We start from the raw sequence: 20,340 nt of genomic DNA, 5'->3' as shown, positions 1-20,340 counted from the left end.
GATTTCTGTGCACTGTAAACAAAATACAGTAAAACCTCGTTAATCTGGACTTCAGTTAATCTGGAGGGGCAAACCCCCCCCCACCCAAAAAAAAAACAATGCAAGGTTTTAATTGTGGCTAGAAGTCAACAAGAGAACTTCCCAAAGAAAAGGCAGTCAACCACTGATGAAATTCTGTTTCCCGCAGACATTTTACGTTACTGTAGGCCTATGCCCTTTAAATACACCATAATAAACATGTTTTGTTGCTTTAAACGGAGTTTTAATGCACTTCCTACTGTTCCTTTAGGTTATTTCAGTTAATCCGGACTTTCGTTAAATCGGTCAACTTATCCCCTCTATTAGTCTGGAGTAACGAGGTTTTACTGTAACGGGGAATGAATGAAAAGACAAAGTTACAGAACATTGAAATAACCAGAGACTATCAAGTATCAAAGGTCTAAATAAAAAAATGTTCAAAAAACACTGTTTTAAACATATGTAAAAAAAAACAAAGACATGTGTTTCAAATGTTTAAGTGCCAATCCTGGTTCCTCGATAGATAAACTATCTAGTCGCAATAGCTTCTCCTCATATGCCCACAGTACAATATGTCAAATGAAAATACGGTTTATTATTTCCCTCAACAGACTTTCAAATGTAAGGTTACACTAGTTTACCACTTTTCAACATAAGACTGCTCGTCTACAAATATTTTCCATTGATGCCTAAGTACCTGGATACCTCTAGAAAAAAAATCTTTTGGATTTCACATGCAGTCACTTGTGAACCATCTCTTGCACTGTGAAATTTTTCCCAAGATACTTGAAAGCAGACTTGTCCACCAAGGGAAACAATTGCCAAAACCTTCTCCTCTCATTTATAAACTTGTTGGAGTCATAGGTATGAAAAGTATGTTGAATTTTCATTCACCTAAGTGAACAGTGATAACATTTTCACTATGATAAAACGATGAAGAGGTTTTCTCAGGGTATCAACCTTGGCATTATGTTTCAAATGTTTTATTGGTTCTTGTTTAAAACGTTTAATACAAAAAAAAAGTTTTTTTCCCCCAGAAAAAAAAAACTCAAATTTTCCAACCCTGCTAGAAACACATGTGGAACTATCGTCCATGTACACTTCAAAATAGGTTGTTGGTTGGTACAATTTATAAAAGAGCTCTGATTTTTTCAGATGTATTATTTTTGAGTTGAAGATTTTACGCTAACATTCCTTACATTTTTTTCAGTCTCAGGTGTTGGTGAGAGAAACACTTTCAAACATTAACCAGCTCCCGATACAGGAATCTGCCTCTCTTCTGGAAGAGGTTTCACAAGCAATTAACAAGATCCATAGTTTGTTGGAAGCAAAGCTTGAGACATCTACGGGAAGTGCAAAATTTGGTTTTAATCAAGAGGATATCACCATTGGAATAAGAGCAACGATCAAGAGTGAAATTAAGGTAACTTTAGGATAATAGTATGTTGAGAAAAATATTTAGGCATAAAAACAAAAGAAATAACTCATAAAATCATGATCTAAATTGTTGGACAAAGAGCCAAATTAAAATACTTCCTACATAAACAAATGAATATGCAATCGTTTTTATCCAAGTATGTAAATAAATATGTCTGAAGAAATAGAAATCCAATGTTGCTGCCGAATTTGACCAAGGAGAAGAAGTATTCCACCACAAAACAATCTTGTCTTCTATCTATTTTCCCATTCAATTTTTGCTAGTTGCATTGCTGTGCACATCTTTGCTCCAAAACCTTACTTTTTATGGTTGAGGATAAATTCCAGAAATCATCTCCTCCAGTTAGCTTGTACAATAAAATGAAAAGAAAGGGGGGGAATGTTAGTACATATTTATTACATATATATATAGTGTGCAAGATGGCCACTTATTTTAATTTCAATATCTAGATAATCCAAATATCTGAATAATCCAAATATCTCGATAGTACGGATATCTAGATAATTTGGATATCCAGATAGAAGATATTTGATGAAGGATTTGTAGAAAATCTGTACAGTGAAATACGAAAATGATGAATAGAAGAATATGTGGATATCCTGGATAAACAATAAAACTTCCTGGATAATGCACATATTCGGATAATCTGACTATCCAGAAAATTTTAATATCTAGATAATTCAGGTAATCCGAATATCAGATATGCAGAGAATTTGGATATCTGATATCCGGATAATTCTGATATCCAGATGATCTGGATAGAAAATTATCTGATATCTGTATGAAATGTTATCCGGATTTTGCCATTCCTAGTGCAAGAGTCACTTGAAAATTTCAGAATCATTTAATTTTCTGTGATTCACCTTTTTGTGTGTTCAAAATGTTTCCTTCTGCATTAACACCCAGCTGCAATGTTGACTGAAACACTGTGACACACATATGGCTCAGTATTGTCCAAAACTTGAAGGCATCCTTGATGTAATCCTTCAGCTTTTCAAGTGGCTGCAGTTTCCTCCCATATGCTAAATCTTTCACTGGTGAACAAGGTAGCATGCCAATGGCTGCATGCTGTTGTATCACTGTATGGTTAAAAACTTGATCCAAGTACACACGAACACCTTGGCAATAATGGGGAGGAATTCCATCGTGCTGGAAGTAGGCTTCATCGAAGTTGTCCACATGCTTAATTCCATAGTAAATCTAAGTACGTATCTGTATTGATGTTGCCTTGAAGTATGGCCCAGTCACACCATGTGATTATATTGCACCTCAAACATTCACACCTGGTTGTGAGTGCATGCTCCAAAACAACATTCTGATTTTCCATGAACCAGTAAGTACAGTTACGCCAGTTTACATGTTCTGATAGCTTGAAGGGGACTTCATCGGGGCACATTATATTATAAAATAAATTTGGATCAACCTTCACCTCACAACATTGTGCTCTTCTGTGTGGATCATCTTCCAACACCCTGTGTAACAGATGAGGAATGTAAACTTTGAACTTGTGTTCAATCAAAATTATTTGGATTCACGAACGTGAAAAACAACCTGGTCAACTCAACACCTAATCGATTATCTTTGGACTTTTCGTCACAGCCTGACAGTTCATTTTCCTTGGTCCGTGCTGTCTTAAGTCACTCGCACCAAGGTGCATACATAACAGTACTTTTCTTATAGTTGATTATTTTTTCCCCAAGTGTTTGTAAAAATTTAGATTTTCTTCTTCCATTATCATTATTGTGAGGGACAATTTATAAATTTCACCTCCGCAAGTGCCGACTTGAGAAGCTCTACATGCAGGAGAGGTGCCATTTGCTAAAAATTAGAAGTCGTAAATTTTATAACAATAATATTTTATGCCTCCTCCTGTGAGAGATGAGGATCTATCTTTGATTTAATATGTACTTCATTGCATGCTAAATGTGAAATATTATGTGAATATTATTAAATATGATAGCTGTGAGGGGTGAAGTCAGTAGGGTGTTCGTCTGTCTATACTGGGAAAGAGCAATCCAGTCTTTTTCCATCCTTACTGATTTCCTTTAGGTCTATCTCAACTTTATGCCTTCATCTTCATCATCTCTTACCCTCAGGTTTCCCAACAAGAATGCTGTAAACTCTTTCCTTTCCCATTCGTGCTACATGGCCTGCCCATCTAAGTCTTCTTGGACCCATGTGCACTTGTTGGCTTTCTGTTCTGCACTGGAAGATAATGCATTTAAACTTTAACGACCCTGCATATCGACTGCTATGAAAATATGAAACTGATAGAATTAGTGGTAATTTTTACTGATAGCTATGATTTGTAGTCATTTTATGAGATGTTCTTCTTTACACAGTTGCACATTTTTCTTTATTTTGGCACATTTGTCTGTCTTATGCTCAGAGCTCCTTTATACTAAATGAGTTCGAACTATAATTCATACAAAGAAGTGGCGAAGATGTTAATGTCCTACCAGTAGCTATGTTACTGTATATGCCTAGAGCAAAGTTCTTAAACTTTCATTTACCATGGGCCTGCTTTAAATTTCATTTGTTGTTGTGAACACCAGAACTTGATGCAATTGTTGACATCCTAAAGTGCATCAAATATTTATTTAAGTTACCATGTGTGTTGTTACTATGTGTGTTTCAGTTTAGCAGGAGGTGCCATAACCCAATAGGGTAATAGCCAGTTTAAAGCAAAGATTATAATTCAATGACAAATTTCAAAGTTCAGGCTAAATACCCTGTCACGTAGCCTCTCTGCATTAACACTGCCTGTTTTCACTTAAATTGACAAACGATAATACTCTGTAGTGAAAGTGAATCTATTTCAATGTATGGTAAGCCTTGTAGTAATCAATGTTGGAGTTGTCTTGACGTGACAGAATGTATAATACAGTCCTTCAATTCACACTCTCATATTGCTAACATCTTACCATCATGGAAGAATTTTTATCAAATGTCAGAGACACAGAGTAATACAGTCTATGGATCACAGAATAAGAAGCACTGACCTAGAGCATAATTATGCAAGTTGTTTTGTTTGTTTCCATTTTAATGTATTATGAAATCTCAGGATGGGAGTAACATAAGCAGAAGTGGTGTTTCCCTTTTATCCAGGGTATAAGGGGTGATCCTTTCAGAGAACACCCAAATGTCTACCTCTCTTCCAGGTAGTACACTTTGGACTGCATTTTGCAGATTAATAATGCTTTGGCTCCTAGACCTTCAGCCAGGATAATCCTCTGTGAGGTTGTACATACATGTTTGCGATTGTCCCTTCATCCATCTCATCATATCACCATTCTTCTCCATTGTTGTGATAGCCAAAAGTGACAGAAAAGCAAAATAACTTAATTCAATCAATCAATCTTCCCTTTTTTCCAGCTTTTATGGGGGAAAAATCGTGTTAATTTCAACAATGAGGATGAGTAATGATATGGTAAAATTGATGAAGGAACATTCACAAAGAAGTCCCATGCCCAGGCTGGGATTCGAATCTGGGACATCTGGCACTGTAACGTGCTGTACTAATCACTCTGCTACCGCTACAGTCTTAGAAAGCTAGAAAACAGTGGCGATAGGGCTCGATATGCTGACCAGTCAATGAAAGAGCTTTCGAGATATAACATGTCTCTCATCTTCAGGGATTGATATCCTGAGAACCTCATCATTCGTCGCCAGGAAATCTTTAAGAATTATGATAAAATGATATACCACAGCTCACTTGAACATTGCTGTAGCCTTTGGAAACATTTTGTAAATACAGTGAAACTACCACTTTTATATTTTACTTGTCTGGTCACATGCTATAAAAATTTTCATACATTGAATTAAGATTGCGCCGTAACAGCTAATCCAATATATACATAAATGTTCTTCATGGAAGAAGCTCCGGAGGTAAAAAATGCTCCATTACGACCCCCCCCCCATTTTTTTTTCCAAAATACCCAGAAAATTTAAAAAATCGCTCAATTAGACCTTTTTCAAGGGTGAAAATGCCCTCTTTTCATGTACACTTCTGTTCACAAAAAGTGGCACACTCGTTTGAGTTGAAGTCCAGCTTCGTGGCCAGAAGTACAGCCGAAGTAAGTGTTCGGAAAGCAGCAGTGTTGCTTACTATCAATCAATTTAACCATATGCAGGGAATTTTGTGTCTCTCAGACTCAAAGAAAAGGCCTAACGGAAAGATTGCAGCGTAAATATTAATCTTAAGGTGTGAGCATTCATAGAGTGGGTCACTTGTAAATATCTATCTTATGTATAAAACTAGGAGAGTGACACATGAATGACGGAACATCTTAAAATACATCTGCTGATGTTCCTCACAACTTACTCATTTAATTTCAGTGGTTTTCTTCGTGAGAATATTAACTCTTTGCGGCGCAGTAGTTACCTATGGTAACCACCTCAAGATTGTCCTTTTTGGCTCGGTGGTTAGTGTCACTGACCACCACTTGAAATGCAAATTTTCATTTTGTGCAGTATTTTAACTCGAATGTTTTGCTTTGAGGTGTATCGCCTTTTGTCTGAAATGAGATTTTGGGGATTGTTGTTTCTTATGTTTACTCCAGTCTCCTTTATGGTGCCGATTTTGTTGAATGTTGTTGTAAACAGTGATTGTTAATGACTAATTGTTGTAATGGTAGTTCCTTTTCGTTTTCTGCCGAATCCACTGTGCTTTTATATTTCCCCATTACCGTGGCTACGTCTGTGCCAAGAAGTGGAGGTTTTTGTGCGGTCGTTCACAAAGGAACTCTTCATATGTAGGTGGTTAGCGTTGCTGACCACCGTGCAGATTTGGTTGCTTTCGGAACTCTGTGTAAAGTTTACATATTTCCTAGAATCATTGAGAGGCTGACTGATCAGGATATTCGAGACTTTTTTAATGCTGAGGACATACCCTCAGGCTCCGATTTGGATTTTAGTAGTGATGATTCAGATGCAGATCCTACTTTTCACCCAGAAATGAGTACAGAAGGAATGTGCATTGCAGAAACGTCCTCTGAAGATGAATTTCTTGGGTGTAATATTCCTACTAACGAAGGACCTTCGACATCAACACAAAGTGCCACAGGTTGTGTTAGTGCATCAATGAGCGTCAGACAACAGGATGGTTCCAGTGAGGTCACAGTGAGTACTCCAATTGTGCCATTGGTTCATGTAACAAGGTCACCAGTCTGGGATCAGACATCTCATCAAACAACTCCAGAGCCACATTTCTCAAGTAGGGTGGGACCGACTGATGCTGTGAAGGAACTGCAAGATAAGAGCCCTCTTGCAATTTTTTGTCACTCTTTTTCAATGATGAGCTGCTCAATCATATTGTGTTTCACACGAACTTATATGCTACACAACAAGGTAAGCCCTTCCAACCGACAGACATGGATGAAATTCGAGTATTTATAGGAATGAACATTTTTATGGGTCTCAAACGAATGTCAAGTTACAGAGATTATTGGTCATCGAAACCAGACTGGAATGAATATTATATTTCAAAACTAATGAGTGTAAAAAGGTTTGGTTGGCTGTTGGGTCACATACATTTCAACAACAATGCTGTTCAACCAGAGCGTCGTGATCCACAATTTGATACATTATATAAACTCCGACCATTTCTGAACAATCTGGCACACTCTTTCGCGCAAAACTACAAAGCTTATCAGAAACTTGTCGTCGATGAATCGATGGTAAAATTCAAAGGAAGATGTAGTATGAAACAATTCATGAGGGATAAGCCAATCAAAAGAGGTTTCAAGGTATGGATGCTCTGTGACTAGTCTGGATATAACCACAGGTTTGAAATCTATACTGGGAAAACAAGCGAGCAAGGTGAGAAAGGGTTGGCTTCCCGAGTTGTTCTCAGTCTCTGTCATGATTTTATTGATAAAAACCATGTTCTATTTGTAGACAACTACTTCAATAGCTATGAGCTCCTGCTAACTCTAAAAGCCAAAAATAGTTTTGCTTGTGGGACAGTGAATCCTGCACGGAAGTTCCTACCTAGTCTCAAAGGGGAGAAGGAACTAAAGAGAGGAGAATATGATTGGCAACAGTCCGATGATGGCATAACAATGATAAGATGGAAGGATAAACGAGCAGTGAACTTTTTGCCTAATTTCCACAATCCTAATGATACAATAACCATCAGTAGGAAGGCAAAAGATGGTACTATTTCAGATGTGCCCTGCCCAAAGATTGTGAAGGGGTACAATGAAAATATGAATTTTGTCGATAATTTTGATCGACTGAAGAATGATTACCAGATTGACCGCAAAAGTAAGAAATGGTACTTGAGATTATTTTTTCACTTTCTTGATGCAGCTCTAACAAATGCTTTTATTATTCACAATCAAATTGAAGGTGAGAAGTTCACTAACAAGGAATTTAGGACGTATGTATATATAGGTTTGCTCTCCAAAAGAATAGCAACTCCACACACACCCCCAAACAGAAGTGTAGAAATAAAGCGCCACAAACCTAGTGTCATGCTGAGTATTAGGAACCAGAGTGCAAGCCATCAACCTAAGAGGTCCACATCAAGAAGATGTGCTAAGTGTAGCACGAAGAGCAATCCAGTCCACACAATATGGATGTGCAGTGTTTGTAATGTGCCCCTTTGTTTGCGGAAGGATAAAGACTGTTTACAAACCTTTTACCGAAATTGAAGTTGAATTTAGGTAAAGAAAACCTTTGTATTTCACAATTTTCATTCACATATGTTGCATAAAAAAAACATGTTGCATTTGCGTGGTGGTTAGTGCTGATAACCACCAGTTTTTTTCAAATTAAAATTACAATTACAATAGAATTTAAGAAATATTATGAAAATATGTATTCTTATGTCAAAATAAAAGATATTAAAAGTGTTAATGTAAAAAAAAATTTCAAACCTTCACCACGCCGGAAGGGTCGGGAAATTTATCCAACTCCTGAGACGCAAAGAGTTAACGGTGCATCTTATCAGACAACAATTTTCAATTTTAGAACTTGTTTTAAATATCGTGGCTTAGCAGCAACTAAAAAATCTCAATTTCAAGTTGTCTCGTGTAACAGTCACATTCTCTGAACGAGTAATAGTTTCAATACATATTTTCTTATTGGCACGCAAACAATAACAAAGTTTCAGGCTGCAATTGGTGTGACGAGAATAAAATACATTATGTAGCACCCCTTTGGTAAGAAAAAATATTTTGGAGACACGGGGACTCTAACCTAGGATTTCAGCTTACAAAGCTGGTCTTTAACCGACATGGCCACAAGCCACGGTGAAGAAACCTAGCTATTCGAGTAATTTATCCATAAGATTGCATATTTTCCTGTCCAGCTCGAAATTTTGATGTCGCTTCTTGAAGTGAAGCTTGTGCATGAAAATTAATGAAGACTTTGGGAAATCGTGCTTTTGTGGAAGGTTAGTGTTTGCAACCCTAAATGATAACTGTTCTCTAGTTTCCGTCAATATAGCGGATTCTGCTATGTGACGACGAATCTCCTTAACCAACAGCACATATTTTTTTTTATTTTAAACTATTTATTTCAAAATGAAGTGTCATTATTCTGGAATCTACGGAGACATTCATTCATTCGATAAGAATTTTACGAGAGTCACAATTCTGTTTTTGTGCTCCATTATGAAACCAATGTGCACGTGTAAAACAAGTAAAGCCCGACAATTTTTATTTTACAAAAATTCAATTTACTGTTCAAGTTAAATCAAAGGACAACATTGACTTATTTTTAATAGCCTGGATGACTGATGTGGGGGGGGGGGAGAACTCCTCTCATGTGTCCCCTAGCGGTGACATAAACTATTCTTCCTTTACGATTTCTATTATTTTTCCCATTGCATATTCAGTACCAACTTTGCGACTGTTTGCCAAAGTGTATGGGGAAAGAGTTCATTTATTCTTCATGCCTTCTCCTGCACTAGGATAACACTATTTCCGAAAGATTTTTTCTTGCATCATTTTCAGGAATTGCAACAGCACTATTTCTGTCCCGCTTGTTCTTATTGAGTTTTTTCCCTTTTCGTTATTTAGTGTTGCTTTTCTTCCATTTTCGGTTACTCGCGACGATGAAGAGAGACTCAAAAAGAACACCCATGCTCAGGCTAAATTCAAACCCAGGGCCCTCGCATTCAAACAAATTGTGATAACACTAATGTCAAAAATTAGTTTCTTTTTAAAAAAAATTTCAAGAATATTTCACATTTACATTACTTTGATTGTAGACGTGGAAATTCTAGTTAATTAATATTTACGCTGCAATCTTTCCGTTAGGCCTTTTCTTTGAGTCTGAGACACAAAATTCCCTGCATATGGTTAAATTGATTGATAGTAAGCAACACTACTGCTTACCGAACACTTACTTCGTCTGTACTTCCGGCCACGAAGCTGGACTTCAACTCAAAGACTGTGCACCATATTAGAGCCCATACACAAATAATATTATATTCAAAACTTTTCAAATAAGCGAACATACTTACTCATTTCCTTTCCTCTAATAATACCCTCCAATATTTTCAAATGCATTGAAAAACCCAAACGCTGCCAAAGGTCATGTATGCAAGTGCACAAGACGTCACATCGAAAGTGTGCAAGAACTTCATATGAAGTTGGCAATCTACAGTCTACCTATCTTTTTAATTTTTGTCAGATTTTTAAGGTTCTCATTTCACTCATCCTCATAATTTGATCTGAATCTTCCTATCTAATTTGTAGCACTAGTACTTGTACCATCCTTTTCATGTCTTCAATATTGGGTTTATGTTTTCTAAAAACACCAAAAAATAAAAAAGACCAGGAAAGAAGAATTGAAAACAAGTTGGTGGATCCAAGTGAAGGGACAATGGTATCAAGACATAGTAGAATGGATTTGTACTATTTGAATTCTTGTTAAGAAGCATTGCTTTTCTGAGACTTTTGGCTAATCACAACAATGAAGGTGTGATGATATGATAAAATTGACGAAGGAACACTCACAAGGAACACCCATACCTATAGAGCTACCAGAAGGGAAAAAAAAACTTTGGACGAAAAGTCCCCGTGCAGCTTTTCCTTCTTCCGTTCAGCTCGGGCCATAAGGATGCATGGAGCTCGCGGGAGTACGGTGCACAGAAGTCGCGAGTCTGCGCAGGTTTTTTGCTTGTGGTTCCACTATAGGTAGAAATTCGAACCCAAGAACTTAGGTGACTAGACTAGTAAAATGGAAACCAATTTGCTGTCCTGTGATGATATCATCTAAAAGATAACCGATGATAAAAATAACCTGTGATAGTTATAGATAAACTGGCTAGTGTGAATGGATGAACAGTAACATTCTACCTCTGCTAATTCTATCTCACTTTAGTGGCCCTCTATTACAACTATTTTTTTTTTAATTCATATTGAGAATACTATTGTGCTACCTTCGTTCTGAACATCGAGCATCTCGAGAATTAACATAGCTCAATGCACAAAATTAAAATATGTTAAGTTCTTTACTGTACCCATAGTCAATGTTTAGACTACAAATAATTGCAAGTTTATGAGTCCAGAAAATAGCCAGCTTACTATCATATGTAATAAAATTGTGATAACCAGGAAACGGATTTATATGTAAATACAGTCAACTCTCGATTCTACGACCCCGGGTATAACGACCCTCTCGAAGTAACGACCCTTTTCCCGGGAACCGTGAAAAATTTAGAAAAATAAAAGTTTGAAAAAAAAAGTTGAAAAATTGAAGGAAATCGGCCGAAAAATGCGTTGTTTTTTCCCCCCACTCATTTCCTTCACGAGCGCTCTACCGCTCACAATTGGGTTTGAACTAAAAATCACCACCACACCATGCTTGAGTGATATCCAATAGCACTTGACCTCTGCCCTCCCCTCCCTCAAGTGCACCAATGTTACCCCGCATCCGACGGCCGCTACCCAACGTTTGCCACGCTTTCTCTTGGATACGCGAGAAGAGAAGATCGAATGTGCTTGGATGTTATTTTAAATCGACCTTTTGTTTCCTTGTCCTAAGAGCTGCTGAAAACTCGCGGGGGAGGGTGGGAGCAGCCCGAAATGACTGCTGGACTTGCAGTCTTTGCCAATGTGTATGGCAGGTCAAGCTCTTTCATCGATAAATACACCACCTTGAGAGATAAGATCGCAGGAATGTTCGAAAATACAGATGTGTGGCACCTGTAAGTCTGGCCCATCTGTCCAGTTCAGCAGGTTCCCGTGAGTGAGCAACTCTCGGCCTTGTAGCTGACAACTTCCGGTAACCGCTTTCATTCAAAATGTGTTCTTTGTTCCCTGCAACACTTCATAAAAAAGCGAAACTGTTAGAGATAATCAAAACCACATAGGTGAACTAAAGATCGTCAACCCGCTTAATGCGTTGTCATCCAGGTTTCCACAAAAGTTAATTTCGATCTTACGTGCACCATAACTCCCGTTTCCCACTTCATATGTTTTCCTAATTGTGTCGATGTCATAATATCTGCTAAAAAAGTGTTCCGTTGGCTTACTGACTTCTCCCTCCTTTCCTGTCAGGAAACGTAGGGGGGGGGGGGGTGCGATGCAGATTGTTTCAGCCACGATTTTCTTGCTGATGCGGGCTGATTACAGGCGAGGGTGGAAAAGGACCCATCCCTCTTCCTTTCCTTTGACGTCTAAAATGGGGCAACCAGTTCTGGATATATTCTTGAAAACGAACAAAAACCACAGAACAAGTAAAACAAAAAGGGACCCCCCCCCCTTTCCCCAGCTCATTCTCCGCCACTGGTGTGCACGGCAATGTTGATAATTGCAGAATTCAGTTGTTTTTTTAAATTTATTTATTATATATTTTTTTTAATGCTGTTGTCTGCATAGGAAATATTGCCCGTATTATTGTCTGTTGCGTGGTAAAAGGTAAAGCAAGGGCCATTTCTTTCTTATTTACACTGCTGTTAAAAGTTATGTCTTCGACAGTTGCATTATCTTTAAAATGCTGGGACTTTTCTCTTCCGCCACCTGTTGCTCGAACGTCCAGCCGGTCTCTTTGTTTTTACGATGCAGCTGGCGCCAGTGTTTTGTCTAGCGTCTGCTAATCTCTTGCTTGAAGATAACAGCGATGACTCATCCAGGGCGAAACACGCAAAGCTGTTTTGATTTGACGATAACGAAATTCGATCTCCAGAAAGCAAAACAAGAGTTAAAATAACTTCATGTTCTGCGCCTTCTGATAAGCACAACTGTAAATTTAATTTACCTTTCTTCAGAACCATTCATGTGGAGGAAAAAAAAAGTGTGTTCAATGTAGGAATGGTCGCTGAGACTGATTAAAAAGACATTATTCAAGGGGAAAACGTTTGGAGGGGTGGGTGTTTAACATCGAGAATACTCCTAAATCCAACATTAAATCGTCCATTAACGTGAGAGTAAATAACGATCTACCATTTTGATATGTGAAAATGCGCAGTTTCATAAAGCATGTTTTCAGTTCATTTTATGCTGATGGGCTAATCGGGACTAAATATACAGTTTAAAGTGAAATTCAATTCCAAACCCGAATGATTATCAACTGCCACGCTGTCCTACAATACGCTTTGGGTGAAAATAGATCGCAAGTTGCGCATTTCCTTTTTCACGCTGGATTACAATGCAAGTCAAGGAAGGAGTTTGGACTGCTCCCTTGAATGGGGAAGGAGGGTGAATGAAGTTGGTTAAAGCAAAGAAAAGTGACTTTTTTTACGATGTATTTTACACAGCCGAACTAGAATGAAAATTACAGCCCTGTCTTTATTTTTTTTGTCTGGTACCTAGAGAGGTGGTGTTGTTTCTCCCGAGAGATCTTACCAGTTAATCTTGTAACAGACAATGCTCCAGTAAACCCGTATAAAATCCAACATTCATTCTGCCCGATTATCTCCCGACTTTTGCTGGCACCAGTCTGACTGGTGTCAAGATTCTTCGAGTTTCGCTTGCAATAAGCGAGAGATTGTTTTCCTTTCCATAGGTCTCAGTGGAAACGGGTTTCTCATTAACTAGAATTGTAAGAATTTCCTGGAAAAGCAACGACTGTGCACAATTGAAACAAAGTAACATTATTTTAAATTCTCTTTTGTGAAAACTTTTTCATGTTCTATTTTCCTTCTCACAACACGCATCCTGTGCATAACAGGTTGTATAACTACCAGGATAAATGGTGTTACCATCTCCTAGGCATCTTTGTGTCCGTTTGAGCTCCCTTTAAGCTGAAAATTGGTGCAAATTCCAATAACGACCCCTTCGAAATAACGACCCTTTTCCCGGGAACTGTGAAAGGTCGTTGAATCGAGAGTTGACTGTACATATTTATGTATGAAGCTGAAATCAGTTATATTTTATATTACCTTTTGCGCATCATGGCATGTAGACTCGAAAAATGCAGTTTTTATTTTCCATATTTTTACATATATTAGGTTTTGGCTTAAATTTTACATGTTTTAGTTATTTTTACATATTCTTTCCATATTTCAGAACATTTCTTAACATAAACTTCATATTACTTATGTGAAAATTTTGTATTTCCACGTTGCAAAATATAATGGTTATTTCCCCAATAAATTTTGAAGACTCTCTGTTTTAATTTACTAAGAGAAAGGCGTCTCCGCTCCAGATGCCATACCCTTAGTGAAATAAGACAGAGTCTTCGAAATTAATCTGGGAAATAACCATTAACATTAAATTGTGCAACGTGGAAATACAAATTTTTCACGTAAGTAATTCTCAAACCGCATTTACCGCATACATCATGAATATACTTCATATTTGCACAAAAACCACATGTCCCCCTGTGACCGAAAGAGTTGGTGAATTTCTTACAAATAACTGACAAACGAACACACCCCCGTACTTCTTGTTATATTGAATGCAGTTTTAGCCAATATAAATCCATTTTAAGACACAACAGAAGGAAACTCATGTTTGAACACTTACCAAAAATGTTGTAATTCAATGTTTTGAAAACAGAAAATGAAAACACATTTTGTGTTGTTTTACAATTAATGTTAATGTTAGCATACCATATTTTATGTAACTCATGTAGTGTCTTGTATTATTAAAAAAGTAAATTCTTTTACAATTTTAAGTTTGTATTTCTTTGCATTAACATACCTGACCACCTTCTTTAGTTGCATCCGATTCAACATTGACCAAACCACTATCCTTAACACACATGACATTCTCTATCCTCTGCAATGAGGTAGAAACTTCTTTCAGTATGCCGATCACCTCAGGCTCCAGTACGTGATTTGAATCCATATGGATATCATCCAAAGACACTGATTTCTGAAAAAGATTACAAATATTGCGGTTACAGATTATATTGAGGACACTGGCATTTACACTGGGCACTGTTCTGATTGTATGATTTCCATGTACAGGAGAATGAGAAATTCATCTACTGATTGATTGATTTGCTTCATTTTACTTCGCTTTTTGTGCCATTTTTGGCTACTTTGCGAATATAGGAATGAGTGATGAATGGACAATCACAAACACCCATGCCCAGGCCAGGATTCGAGCCCGGGATCCCTGGTGCCGTAGCACGTTATCCTAACTACTCTGCCACAAGGGCCGGCTTTCTAGAATACTGGAAATGACTGTGGAACTAAGTTTGAAGTTTGGAGAAACTAATTCGTATATTTTGAAGTTACCTAGGTTATTATTTTGAGTGCCTGCACTCTCACCTTTGGTGTGTGGTCCTAGCTTTGATCCCCATTGAAAAGTTTCGGTTTTGACTGTCATGAGCCGGAACATAAGTGTTAAATCAGCAAATGTCATCAAACTCCCTGGTGACGAGAGGTCGCTGGAACAGTCAGAAGTTCATGGCCAGAGAGGTAAAAAGCGAGTAGCCTTAGTGTGTGAACTGCAGAGTGGTCTGTACGGAGGTGGGCCACGCCCACCGTAGACGCCCTCCATGGGCCAGCACCCGGGAACATCAACAGGTACAGTGACGACACTAGCATTTAAGTATCAGTCCTAATCAGGCTCGGGTGTGTTCACTCCCTCACCTGTTCGACCTGCACATAATATATTGAAGGGCAATAGAGTATTATTGTATTAATTATTGCCTCCTCACATACAAAAAATACATCCCGGGTTCGAATCCTGGCCTGGGAATGGATGTTTGTGTGTCCAATCATCAATTTTATCATATCATCACTCATCTCCATCTTCGTAATTAGCCAAAGGTGGCACAGAAGCAAAGTAAAATTAAGCAAATCAAACATATAACTACATCCTCTTGCAGCCAAGATGTTAAGCTGGCGAACGATTAAACATAACACCAGCATCATCAGGACAATAGCTGAACTGAAAGCAATAGCCGCAATGGAACTCATGTGCTGACGACTGATCATGCAACAAAAAGTTGCTTGACAGACCAAACAGGCTGTTAGAGCTACGGAACTTATTGTTTTGCAAGAATCAACTAGTGTAAAGAAACTTGTGCAGATGACCACACTCCAACAATACTGTTATCTCAAACATTTTTCATATTTTCAGAAATGTGAGATGCGGTAGTAAATAAATGGTAACTTAATAATAACTTTTCCATGAATTTTGGAGGCTACTGCCACGATCCTCACTGGAACCTTCCACACTGTTTCTGGCATGCTTCTTTTGTTTTTAGTTCTTCGATTTGCCACTAGCTGCTCTGTTGTCGTCTGCCTGCTTGGGAACAGTAGACAACATAGGTGCAGGCAGACAGACGACAACAGCACACCTAGCAGCAATCGGAGAACCGAAATTAATAAAATAACCAAAAACAGCTTTCTGGAAAAGTGAGTACTGCCTTTCTCTGTGTTTATAAAGCATTTTATCTTCACATGGAAAACAGATTAATAGAAATACAATGGCAATCAAACCTAGTAATCATAACTAACAAATAGTAAAACTGTGAGCATGTAGGAATGCAGAGGTTGTTTCCGATCTATGGTAACGAAATTGCACACCTTTTGCAGCACCACAAGCGGGAAGAGAATGAAGCTGCCAGTCGTGTGGGCACGTTAGACCGTTGACTGTGCGTGACAGGTGTGGTCATTGTGTATCGGGAAGAATGCCGCCGAAAATCAGTGCATATTGGGAGGGTTACATAACTGCACTTTCCAACGTAAACTACAGTTATAGTGCCATTATAAAACTGTGCAAGGAGCGTGGATTCACTGTGTCGAAAAATGGCATATCACAGGTGTTGAAAGGGGCAGGTAAGACGAGGCGTGGGTTAATTCCTGTGGGGCAGAAACAGGCCAACTCCCGACCTGCATCTAGCCGCACACCAGCTACAATTCGGGATGTCAGGGTGCTGGTCACCAGGGAGAATCCAGCCACACATAGAAGTATCGCAAACCAGCTACAAACATCACTGAACAGTGCACACCATCATTGACCACGATTTGGGTTTCGAAAAGCAACGCAAGGGGCATGTTCATAAGCTCTTGCCAAAACACATCCAGGAACGTCGCACCAACTGTCGAAAGCTTTATGAGCGGCACCTGTCAGGTGAAAAGTGGAAGTTCATTGTTACATTGGACGAGGCATATGTTTATCTTGATGACTGTCACAAGTCACGTGCAATTTTTTATCGATCGACAGGTGCGAGGGACTTTCAAAGATGGCTCACTGAATGTAAGGAAAGTTTTGGCACAGGTTTCATGGTCATTGCTGGATACTCGTACAATGGCAAGCTGACCATACATCGTGTTGCCAAAAATACGAAGGTTAATTCCAATTATTATCAGGCTAACGTCCTGACACCAGTTTATCGCCATGACATTCCCCATCTCTACGGGAGGAACCAGAATCGTATGTGGGTGCATCAAGACAAGGCGTCAAGTCACACATCTCGTTCAACCTGCCTCTTCTTTCACCAAATGGCAGAAGGAACTGGAATTCGTGCCATTCCTTTCAAAGACATTCCAGTGAAGTCAACTGATACCTCACCGATTGACTTTTGTGTCTTCGGGCTACTGAAACGAGCCTTGTCTCACAGCAGACCCCGCACCATTGAAGGGCTATGGAAAGCCTGTAAGGAGAAGTTGTTGAAGCTGGCCATGTCTACACTTCGTGCCAGTCTCCTACAGTGGAAACTTCGCTGTCGGGCAATTGCCAAGATGCAGGGCCACCAAATAGAGCACTCTCGATGGTGGTGACATGGTTTCTCTTAAGGTAGGAGCAGTTTGAAATTGTCACCATAGATCGGAAACAACCTCTGTATAACAGTAATTTCATTCACCCAATCTAATCAGTTAAGTATATGACCTGGAAATATTGTTCAGCACAAAACATAGTTATCAGAAAACCTGTTAAGCATGTGCCTATATGCATGTGGGGCATTCTAGAGTTATGTGTGACATTTCACACACAAAATGTAAAGTTCTAGAAATGAAATTGGATTAAAATATTCAGGAAGAACCGAGTTCATAGAATTATGAAGTACTTTGTGATGTCTGTTATAAACTGGGAAAATAAAACTTGGGCATGATGACACAGCCTGAACACATAAAAAGCATCAACGAAAATGTGTTACATATGTGACACTTTAAAAATGTAGTAAAATTTTACTTCATTTCTCTCTGAAGCATGTAGGGTGCAAATCTTAATATTTTTTGTTGGTGAAATATGGATGCATTCACAAACATTTAAACTTGAATGCAATTACAAACACTAATGATTTCCAAATTAATTCATTTTGTTATTTACATAGAGTTGGACCACTTTTCGTGTAAAATGATCACATTGAAATTACACAATCAAAGCTTGAGCATTTTTTCTTTTAGTCAAAAAAAATGAATGCAACAAGCTCTGCTCTATATGTAAATGTGTATTACATTACAATCAAGGGTGCCCACAGGAAGGGGGCAGGTGGGGTACTTGCCCCCCCTCCCCCCTGAAATTTCTGGAAAGAGTTAATGAAATTCGAATGGTGAAATTGTAGTGCTATTTTGTAACAAAAATTATTCTTTTCTGTGACTTAGAGGAAGTAAGTTACAGCAACTATTATTATTATTATTTTGAAGTAGGATTACATTTAAGCTTGTAGTCTATTTTACACTTATTATCTATCTACAAAAAACAACTTCTTGTCCTACATGAATTAATGTCAAATATCCAGTTATGCAAATTCTATATAAATACACAGAATATGGAAAATAATAATAATAATAACCACAAACATAATAGCAATACTACTACTACCACCAGGGCCGTATTCAGTATCTGTAGACCCCTAGGCTGAACCTGTGGTGCGGGCCCTACCAGGGGGAAATTTTTTGAAAATAATATTTTAATTTTATAAATAACATATTGTAATTTTAAGTAAACATGTTAGGCAAATGCAAGATAAAAAACAAGGAATGTAACAAACAAGCAAGTTTTACTTATACTTAATTCAAATACAGTACCTTTCTAAACAATCAGACTTAAAATGAAAGTGTCAAATAATCTTAGTAGCTAATTAGTTTGCACCTCCACTTCATACTAATGAAGCTACTTATAATATCTTCATAACTTAGTTGTCTTAAAATATCACTTTCAATGCTGAGCAAAGCCAAAATGTTGAGCCTGTCTTCTAAGATTGAGGTTTGAAGCCTGTTTTTGATCAACTTCAATTTTGAAAATGAACTTTCTCCACTGCTGTTTGTGACCGTAAATGACAGGTACATTCTTGGAGAGACCTCGATATTAGAAAAACAATCTTTGACGTTTTTTCTAGGAGGAGTTTATACATCCAACTATCCTGACTAATGACTTTTTCATTTTCCTAGTCATATTTTTTGAAAATCATGGTAAAAAGCTTTGAACTATTGAACTTGTTGAGAAACCCAAAATGGGTATCAACTAGTTTGTGTGCCTCAAGCCTCTGCCGCAAAGAAGATTCAAATTGATCTATGACAGGAAGGAAACTCTGCGTTCGAAATTTTTCTGATGGGGTCAGCTCAACTTCTGGTGATTGGACACAGTCAAGAGGTGCAAAACGCACGTTTATTTTGCGCTGGCGCTGTGTTTCACTTTCACTCTCATACTCAGTGCAATCAGCTAACTCAGCAGCTTTCACCTCATATTCTTCAAAGCTATCCCGTTTTGTTCCTAGAAGCTTGTTAGCAATGTCAGTGCTGACGCGGCTGTGTTCACGTCCAATCTAAGGTTCTGCAGAGTTTCACTAGTTTTGTTTACTTGTCCCAAGATATCATCCCAAAATGCTGTGTAGAGCCCCGTTTCCATATTTGACATTTTGTTATGCAAACTTAGAGCAGTAACACTTTGTCCTCTGAAATTTCAAAAAGTGCATTTTTTATTTCTTTACTGCCTCACAAGAGGGCTTTTGTAGCATCTGCTCGGCATGACCAACATGTTGTTGTTGTCCTTTTGGGCACGAGAATTGGTTTGTCAGTTTCTGCTTTTTTCAAGCAATCGGTTACAACTTTATATCTGCTAGTTGAAGCTGTAAAATATATATAAAGTGCTTCCAAAAAGTCAAAAAAGCTTACAGCACTCGGCAGCAGCCTGCACTGCAAGATTGTGGTACGGGCCCATATGCAGCCTAGACAGCCTGCACGTCAACGCGGCCCTGATTAGGACTACTACTACTAATAATAATCAAAGTTTCTATAACTGACACACCTGAGAATTCCTGCGCGTGCTCCTGATTAGAATGCAGCACATGTTAACACCAATGCTAAATAGACTTGTCATGAATTACCCTGCTCTCTTTGCTACCCATTGTCCAAATTCCAATGTTCTCTAAAGAAGAGTTACGTGCCTCACAGTCTATCAAACTGTGAACAATCTATAGTGTTAGAACTGTATTCTTTAAAATTTATAAACACCATGTAAATATAGTGCATTACAGTGTTTAAAGACACACATGTTTTCTTTCATTATATTGAAGAAATACAC

The 20,340-nt window shown here is 38.1% G+C and overlaps 1 protein-coding gene across 1 annotated transcript in view; it reads right to left on the bottom strand.

Annotated features, from left to right (window-relative positions):
* The window catches only part of LOC145980835 (uncharacterized), a 60,715-nt gene that overhangs the window by 33,291 nt on the left and 7,084 nt on the right, over positions 1-20,340 (bottom strand). Inside the window, exon 4 of the mRNA XM_083113925.1 lies at positions 14,557-14,730. Within this exon, the coding sequence (XP_082970051.1) occupies positions 14,557-14,730 (174 nt within the window). The remainder of the gene's footprint in view (positions 1-14,556; positions 14,731-20,340) is intronic.

This window comes from Lepisma saccharinum, chromosome 28 (genome assembly GCF_977018435.1).
Source record: "Lepisma saccharinum chromosome 28, izLepSacc3.1, whole genome shotgun sequence".
NCBI lineage: Eukaryota > Metazoa > Arthropoda > Insecta > Zygentoma > Lepismatidae > Lepisma > Lepisma saccharinum.
The sequence above is the reverse complement of the archived record's forward strand: the minus strand, read 5'-3'. Positions and strand labels throughout refer to the sequence as shown.